We start from the raw sequence: 9140 nt of genomic DNA, 5'->3' as shown, positions 1-9140 counted from the left end.
CTCGATTTGTGCTTGCCCAGACCAGCGCACTTCTTAAACATTCAGGATACAGTTTGTATGGCTGTCTCAGAGAAGCGAGAAAAGCAGTATAAAAAAGTTTGTGCTGTTTAAATTCCAGTGTATGAAATACTTCATCCTAAGTGAGCACCTACACATCAGTTTAGCGATATATTCAGTTAAAACGAAATGGCACCGTAAAGTAAGTCAAGCTTTGTCGCACAGTAGTCGTTACCCGAGGCATGTCCAGGGGTAACCAGGTCATTGCCCCCAAACTATGTTTTTACAAAAACTTTTGCTGTGTGAAAACAAAAAAATACTCTGTTGCAGTCCGTTTAATTTACAAAGCATACAATGCAGTCAGAAGGCGCTATGTATACAAAAGCAGTGCTTCGCGAAGCTATTTCAGGATCGCAAAGCATTTTTAAATGTTACAGTTTTCTATTAGATCGTGAAATTATTGCATTATCATCATGTAACTGTAACTGAATCCAAGGCTCGGAGCAGCCTGGAAACGGACACCCTTAATTCTACGTTGCATGTATGAGCTTAAGCTTCGATTTAAACTGATAATATATGCAAGCCGAAGTTTTGCCTTAATAGTAAATTGCATGTGTATATATTGTTTCTTTGCTCATCAATTTGTTTTTCATCCGTTTGGTCATATCTCATTGTGGGTCGCACAATAAAACTTGCATTAACAGTAGGTCGCGAACTAAAAAACAGCATATTGCGTAATTTCTGTTAAATTGGACTATATAAGTGTCTTTATTTCGAGCAATATACGTTTAGAAATAGACCATTTTAACCAAACAAACGCAATTGTTTTCGCGCGTTGCGCGATTAGACTAATTTTCAGATGCATTTTTGCCCACAGTTTGCACGAGACCAAATTTGTTTTCCTGAAAATTTTTATGCCCTCCCCAAACAAAAATCCTGGATCCACAACTACGAATACCATTCAATCTCTGTCCACTTTAATTGGTTGTACGCAGTTTGAGGACTGTCTCAAGTAAAACTAGTAGGCTATTCACTTACTCCGGGCTACACATTTCTGTGTTTTGATCTGAACGAACTTGCTTGGTAAATTTTCTCGCCTGTATTAGGCTACTTGTATTAATAATAACGTCAAACCGGTACTGTTTAAGTGTGACCCTGCCTAGAGAAAATATATAGCATTTAGACTTTAAAAGAAAATGTCATCATGGTTACCTATGTGCGTTATACCTTTGTACAAATTGGTTGTGTTTTGCTTGGTGCTATTTTCGTTTTATGTGTTTGTCGCCTCTAATAAAATAATAATATAAGTACATTTAACAACACGTCGTCAGGAAGCAGTATTGAAAGTATTTCCGCGGTCGCTTGCTAGTCATAAACATTTACAGAAATGCTGGTCATAGATAGGCCGTTGACAGGTCTCACGAAGACAGCTCGGAAAGTTGTAAGTAAAGGTACCAAAAATTTGTTATTAATTACTTAAGCTCTATGCAATAAACGTTTACGACCAGATAGAACAGCTACCTAAGTGTACTTTTTTCGGTAATTCTGCACAGAAAAGCTTAATAAACTAGGGATAGCAACACACGATGGTCTAACGCAGTGGTTCCCAAACTTTTATGGCTCGCGGCACACTAAAAAAATCTTAACTATTTCACGACACACCTTTAATAGAACAACAATAGAGTAATTGTACAATCGCCCTCAACACGACAATCTATATGTAGATGTCCTAATGTTATCAATTTTGGATTAAATAGGGCGTATTAAAGTCTAAAATGCTTACGTGTATGTCTATTGGTGATACAAATACTTCCTTTTTTCGAAATTACAAAAAGTTTCGCGGCACACTTGGCAATCTCTCGAGACACACAAGTGTGCCGCGGCACACAGTTTAGGAAATCACTGCGTCGAGTTAAAAAAAGAAGTAGACCAATCCTAAAACAGTTCAATTGTTGACTAAATAACTAATTCACAACGCAATCTCCGACGGTTGCACTTATATTAAAGCAATTAGAAAAACAAGTTATAGAACAACCGGTTTGTTTTAAACATTTATATTGATTTGTCCTAACTTTCGACCATAATTGGTACAGCAGTTTTGTCATAATTGGTACAGCAGTTTTACAGACAAATTCAAACCTGTTTAAGGGTGTTCTATAAAATGCCAAGCTAGAATGATGGTATAAACGCAAACAGTCGTCACATCTGTGTATTTAAACAACGAAAAATGTAAAAAAAAATATGTAGCACGTTCAACTTTCTCAGATAAGGTACTCCGGCGACGTCTAGCGGCAGTACAATAAATGGTAGATGCAATACCAGAGGCGTAGTTTGGCTGTTCACCACGCAGCAGCAAGCCGTCTCATCCGCCTATAAACACATAATGCGAATATAATTAATAATCAATGTTTATGTTGTAGTTTTTATGGAAATGGTATGTAACATCAACACTACATAAAAACGGTCAACGTTTCTCTATCACTATTTCCCCATCAAAAAAGCGGTCGCCTCCTATTGAAAATTATCCAACCCACGACCTGTTTTCCAACTCGAGGTCATGCTCCAAATTTTTAACTATTTTAGCTATATCAAAAAATGCAAAATATTTTGGCGACTCGCGCCAATATTCTTTTTTTTAATTAAATATGCGTTTTGATGAAGTATTTTACTTAATTACCTAAGTGGAAATTATTCATAGAATGAAACTCTATAAATTAAAAGTTTATTCTTTTTTTGCAGAGGGATTTCGTCTTTTATATTAAGCATATAACAACAAGAGTATAGTATAGGAATATATGCAATTGTGCATCTTTTATTTTTTTTGTGCCCAATGCGCCACGTATCCTTGTAAGTTAAAAAGTTTGCCAATTTAAACTAAAGAACCGCGATTTTTTTGCGCTTTGCACGTTGCTACCTTTTTTATTATCTATTTAACTTGATTTTAATTGCATAAAACATATACTGTAGGTCCGACCCTGATTGGGAGTTTTTATATTCAAATGCTTAAAAGCCCAAAGTTCTAAAGTAAAATGGTTGAAAATGTATTACGTCTACGGCCCGCCGAGAACTTGCCGAGTTTGGTTCAGCCCTTGACTAGGAAAAGGTTTCACCACCTAAAAATGTAAGTGCTTGTAATGTGCAACACTGACCGAGTGTTTCTATCCTGATCTCTGATCTTCTTCTCCATTTCTGCATCAGTGAGGGTTTCCAGAAAGGGGCACCACTGGTCTGCTTCCCCGGTGTTACGGATTGCAACATCAACAGCCGGAAGTGGATTTTCACTTTTAAGATAAACAATTCGAACGCATTTTGTAATTGCTCTCTTGCATTGCGCACAAATTCTTTTTGCATAAACTATTACAACACACATTAAAAACTATCGACCTAGCCCTAAAATGAAATAATTATGTTCGTTTACTCTGTTTACCGAACTAACGTACAAACTAAACATTTTATTTTCAAAAAGGTAGCGGTTTTCTACGCAACTTTTACAAATCTATATACAGTTAAAAAAAACTAGGCTGAATAAGAATTTCGCAAACAAAGTATGGGCAGTCGTATATTTTTGTTTCTCTTAGAGTAGGGTTTGGGAACCAACAGCTCGCGAGCTCAATGTTATGTCTCTTTCAAATACGACACCTGGCCGGTGTATGCATTTAAGCTGGCAATTCATCATGTAACCATCGCACTAAAATAATACCAGTTATTCCTGGCAAACTTTATTATATATATATATTTTTTTAATTTGTATATTTCGCGTTCAGATTTTTTGTGTTTTGTCTTTTTAATATGAACATCACGCCAATATTTTACGGGACCTATTAAAATCATAGTTCTTCAACCTACAGCTTTGATGAAAAAATGTTATATATGGCTCTGACGAAAATTCAATTAAATTTTCAGTTAATATGGCCTTTAACTAAAAATATTCCAACTACTGTTAAATAGCCAGAATCCCTATGTTAAACAAGGTATGTCTAGTTAAAAATGCATTGCAGTTGCAGAAAAAAGATATAATACCTGAAAGCATAGGTCCTCTTGTGCCAACTTAGTTGACCTCTTATACTGTATGCAATGGCAGCAACAAACTCGCCCCCCAAACCCAGCTCCTGGCAAAGCTTTTGAGAGAACTTCTCCGGACTGTTGTCAGGTTCTGACATGTCCCATTCAAACTGATCGACCAAGCTGATGTTGCCAACGTGGATGTTAAGCTATAAATTATAGAAAATTTTGCTTTAACAAAAAACTATTTTTTTTTAAATTACGTTCAACAAAACAAATATTAATGGCCAAAAAATAATAGTCAATTAATATGGTTGCAGATATTTTTTAAAAATTTATGCAACACACAACCTCATAGTTTGCTACCTTTAATATGACTCTTTGATCAGCTTGTTCTGATAATAAGCTTGCATCTGTGGGAAAGGCATCTATCTGTGTGCGAATTGCTTGTGCAATTAAGGGCACAAAAGTTATAGTGTTTAAGTCAAGGTCATCACACAAAACCTCTGCAAACATCTCCGGTGTAATGAGTTGTTCTAAAAAAATAATTTCGAAAATGTTTTAATGACCATTGTATGTTATACATGACATGCTATAAACATTCCTAATTAATTAATTATTATTGACTGAGGTAGCCAATCAAGTAAATACAATACACACAATGACACAACACAACAGATGTTTTTCAGACATCATTGTTTCCTTTTTTACTAATTGCAAAATACCAAAACTTTTCGTTTATTATGTATGATGTCTCATAATCTCTGCATAATTTTTGTGAGCAAATGGGCTACTAAGAAAATAGAGCTGTAAACTGGAGCGTATTTTAAAGATGAATGAAAAACTAAAACATTGGAGAAACGAAACATGTAATTTGACAACATCAAATAGGTTTATAGCATTTTGTTTGCACTAACAATTATTTTAGTATTATTACAGTATAAAGCACCAAAATTCTATTTAAAATAAAAAAAATATTAAAACCTGTTAAACAAACTTTGCCAGGACAACAGTTTAACACTGATGATATTTGAATATGAATTTTTGAACATAAAACTTACCATTTTTGTTCCAACAAAATGTGTCTCTAAGTTTTTGCCCTTCAACTTCCATATCGAGACGAATAGGAATTAGAACTTCTGGCTGAGAAGCATTGCTGTGGATAGCCTCAGGATGACGATCGTCATAACTACATCATTGAAAGATTGTTACAAACTTAAATAAATACAAGAACGATTTTAAAGACTATTTGTCCAATACAAGTGTTGCAAATATAGATTGATACTATCGTGTATCATTAAGGACCAAAAAACTAAAAGACAGAACTACTAATTTTTTTATAAAAACAAGAAAATTGTTATAAAAATATCACAAACATAGCAAAAGCTTTCAAGGCAATATTGGTATGCTTGTCAAAAGGCCACTACCAGAAAGGAAATGTTCTTATCTTCTTCTTATCCTTGGGAATGTGTGTGATGGAAGTAGCACAAGGCACTGCTTGTAGGTGATGTGAGCTGTTGGGAAGAGCTGGCACCCACTGGCTACTCCTTTGCTGTTGCTTTTTGGCATCGCTAAATAGATCAATAAATACTATTATATAATATAATAATACAAATACTATTATATAATATATTAATACAAATACTATTATATAATAATTTGTAATTAAAAAAATAGTTTCCTGTTCAGAAACAGCCTACCATGATACACATTTTATAAGAAGCCTGATCTCAAGTTCATGATAAATAATGGTAAGGTACAAACACTTTATGATAAAATTAGGGAGCAGATTTGGGCTCAGGTCTTTTTGCCTGGTATTGGGAAAGATAAACCTTATCAATGCTTATTTATTGGGTTTCTTAACAATTTACACAAAGTTGGTAAAACTAAACAAAAGAACAGACATACCGAAGGGCTATATCAGCTGATGTAGATAAGGTGGCTGCTCTGTATTGTTCGTCATTGCCTTCGTATACATCCTCAACCTCACAAGCTTTCAATAGGGAAACGTTTGTAGCCAAATTGCTATGGCCAATATCTAAGAAAAAACATTAAACACAATTATGCTATGGAAAAATACTTAAATAATTACAATTTGTTTGATAAGACTTTTATTGCAAATACATAATACATGAAACGAAATTCTGAAGCATTTATATATTATTCAGTTGATTTAACTTATCCCTAAAATACCACAGAAAAACAATACAAACTTTTAAAACAGCTATTTAGCCTACTCTTTTCTTAGCAGTTGGGACATACGCTCCACATAAAACCTGGCCTGTATTAAATATTGCCCATTTTTAATTTCTTATGAAAGTAGTAGGTACTACAAAATTACACTGAATTATTTTCTTTTAACAAACAGAATATCTATATAATACGTCTGGTTGGTAATCCCATTTTCCATCTTCTTCGTAACTCTCTTTTAATTACTCTTTCCCACACATCTGAAAATCATATATACAAGAAAGTAAAAGTTTAACTTCTTAAAGCTTACTAACCAATACCAATCTTAAGTATTTTAGTATAAATTGGCCCAAGAAGTTTTATAAATTCCTGTATTAGAGGTGTTCTAAACTTATTTTGTCTCTACAAAGCCTTTGCTTTGCTCCGTATCACTTGCTTACCCTGTGTGGTGTCAGCTGGCTTATTCTGCAATTCATTTTACTCGACATAAGACATTTGCAACTGCCTGACAATTACCTAAAGTTTTCTAATTTTACCATTACTGTAGTTTTTATCTGCAGGGGGCATTTGTAATTTGCAGGGGCATTGTAACAGAAGTCTACAAAAATGTATTTTTTGTAATACTGTCTGCCTGTAACGTGTTACTAATAAATTATGATTTATGGATTTGACAGGTAATTTTGATCGTTTAACATTTATAACAAACCAGGAGAGCGAGCAGCAATTATCTTTCTTTCTTCTGGGGAGGCCATTCTTCTCCATAGCGAAGGATATCTTTTGTATAAAGATCCACGAAATAGCCGCAAGTAGTTTCCAACCTTAAACATGAATATTAAATAAAAACTGAACTAACACTATACAGTACATACTTAACAGTGTGGGCACCCATCTGCACTGCTGGAAAGTATGGCAGATCTCGACGAGATCTTGCGGGTGCACAGCCGAAAAAATCCGTGTGACTTTCGGGTGCAGTTCAGATTTTTTCGGGGTGCACTTTTAAAAGGTTGAAAAAATCTCGCGGGTGCACTTGCCATACTTTCCACAGTGGCCCATCTGGAAAGTACAGCAGATCTTTTTCGTAAATCAACGACCGCATTTTGTAAATGAACGACCGCAAAAATTGGGGTGCGGGGCCAGTCTGCATTCACATTCAGTGATATGTGAACACCCGATATTTTTGTCTAAATAATTGGATTTTTGCTAACTAAGGTATGTATACACATCTTAAAATTTGGGCGCTCTTTCACTTATGTATGTGAAAAGTTATGCAAAAAACAAAACAAAATAATACCACCACAACACATATTGTTTGGGTTAGGGTGCGGGTTAGCATTTCGGTGAGGGTGGGTCAAGTAATATTATGTTTATTATTAATAATAACTTGACCCACCCTCAACCAAACGCTAACCTGCACCCTAACCGAAACAATATGCGTTGTGGTATGCGTCATTTGAAGAAATTTTTTTTTTTACTAATTTTTACGTACATAAGTGAAAGAGCGCCAAAATTTGTGATATACACCAGAGATCTTGTCGTAAAGCGTGTAGTAAGGTCTGGGCGCCAGCGGGGGATTTATCAACCCGCGCAGATTTTCACTTGGCCGCGGTCGTAGCCGCGCAGTTCTGATAAAATCGGTAAAATTTATAATAAATGTCAATATAAATATACCTCAGATCCAATCATGTAATATTCCCCGCCTTCTTCCAATTGAAACTTGGTTGGTTTTTGTCCAAAAGTTCGAACGCCGCTTCCATCTGTAGACTTCGACATTTTTTTATTGATAGCAGGGTTTACCAGTATCCTAATCTAGAAGAGAAACATTTAATTTGGTATGAAGGTATCACAAATTTATTTAACAAAACAACAAAACAATTTCTTAAACTTACCCTTTGCACTGCGCTTCATTTATTAACTTTAACACATATTTTATAGCTTTATTAAAAATAGGCATTCAAAGTATTTTCTACAGAATTCCGCAATAAATAAAATTTTAACTGTTCAAATAATTTTGTGACCTAGAACAGGGTGGTCCAACTTCTTTTGATCGCGGGCCAAAAACAAGGTTTATTTTATCTTGCGGGCCAATGTTTTTAAATTGCGATTGCTTATTGCTGGCAAATTATACACAGTCTATGGCGTATATACTAACTTTATGGAATGTATACCTTTGTTCAGTTAGGGTAGTTATGAAATAATTTCAACACCAAAAAATTAAAAAAACAAAAATTGGAGTGATATTGCTAGATTGAAGCAAAGCTGACTATCAGTTCGCGGGCCAAAAAAGCTGAAGGGCCTGCAGTTGGACCACGCTGACCTAGAAAATAAATTAACATTCACAGTCAAACTAAAGGCCCGTTTACACTACAGCTGCACTGAGCTGCGCTGGGCGTAATTTGCATTTAAATTCTATTGTGGCGAGCGTTTCAAGCTTTGCTAAACTCAAGCCCCGTGCAGCAGCTGCAGCTAGCTTAAAGTTACGCTTTGCTAAACTCAAGCCCCGTGCAGCTGGAAAAAAATACGCTTTGGAGCGATTTCCACGCTTTGCTAAACTCAAGCCCAGTGCAGCTATAGAAAAACATTACATTTTGTCGCGATTTTTACGCCCAGCGCAGCTCACTGCAGCTGTAGTGAAAACAATTCCACGCCCAGTGCAGCTCAGCTCCGCTCAGTGCAGCTGTAGTGTAAACGGGCCTTAATGATAGAGCAGCGGCGTGCGCAGACCCTAATACAAAGGTCGGCAAACTGTGGGCCGCAGAGCAATTTTTAGTGGGCCGTGAGTTACTTTTGAATAGCTCGGTGTTATCATTTAGTTGTGGGCCGCGTGAATGCCGTACATTTGTAGGGGTCGTCTTATTATTTGTTGTTAATATTCGAAACTAAGTTTTATAACCAATTTTATGACGTGACGCAAACGCAGTCCTGTAACCATAAAACAGTGACCTCGTTAAGTA

The 9140-nt window shown here is 35.6% G+C and overlaps 1 protein-coding gene across 1 annotated transcript; it reads right to left on the bottom strand.

Annotated features, from left to right (window-relative positions):
- Positions 1 to 2190: 2190 nt before the first annotated feature.
- On the bottom strand, positions 2191 to 8020 carry LOC146168524 (SWI/SNF-related matrix-associated actin-dependent regulator of chromatin subfamily B member 1-A-like). The gene is made up of 9 exons (XM_083388755.1): positions 7858 to 8020; positions 6896 to 7007; positions 5908 to 6037; positions 5427 to 5570; positions 5061 to 5188; positions 4366 to 4535; positions 4018 to 4208; positions 3147 to 3278; positions 2191 to 2367 (listed from the first exon to the last, which is right to left on the bottom strand). Exons 1-9 carry the CDS (start codon positions 7957 to 7959, stop codon positions 2337 to 2339), a joined length of 1140 nt encoding a protein of 379 aa, XP_083244881.1. The 5' UTR covers positions 7960 to 8020; the 3' UTR covers positions 2191 to 2336.
- Between the last annotated feature and the right edge of the window lie 1120 nt (positions 8021 to 9140).

The sequence above is a fragment of the Ascidiella aspersa genome, chromosome 1 (assembly GCF_963924565.1).
Source record: "Ascidiella aspersa chromosome 1, kaAscAspe10.2, whole genome shotgun sequence".
Classification (NCBI taxonomy): domain Eukaryota; kingdom Metazoa; phylum Chordata; class Ascidiacea; order Phlebobranchia; family Ascidiidae; genus Ascidiella; species Ascidiella aspersa.
This window is presented reverse-complemented; position numbering and strand designations above follow the sequence as displayed.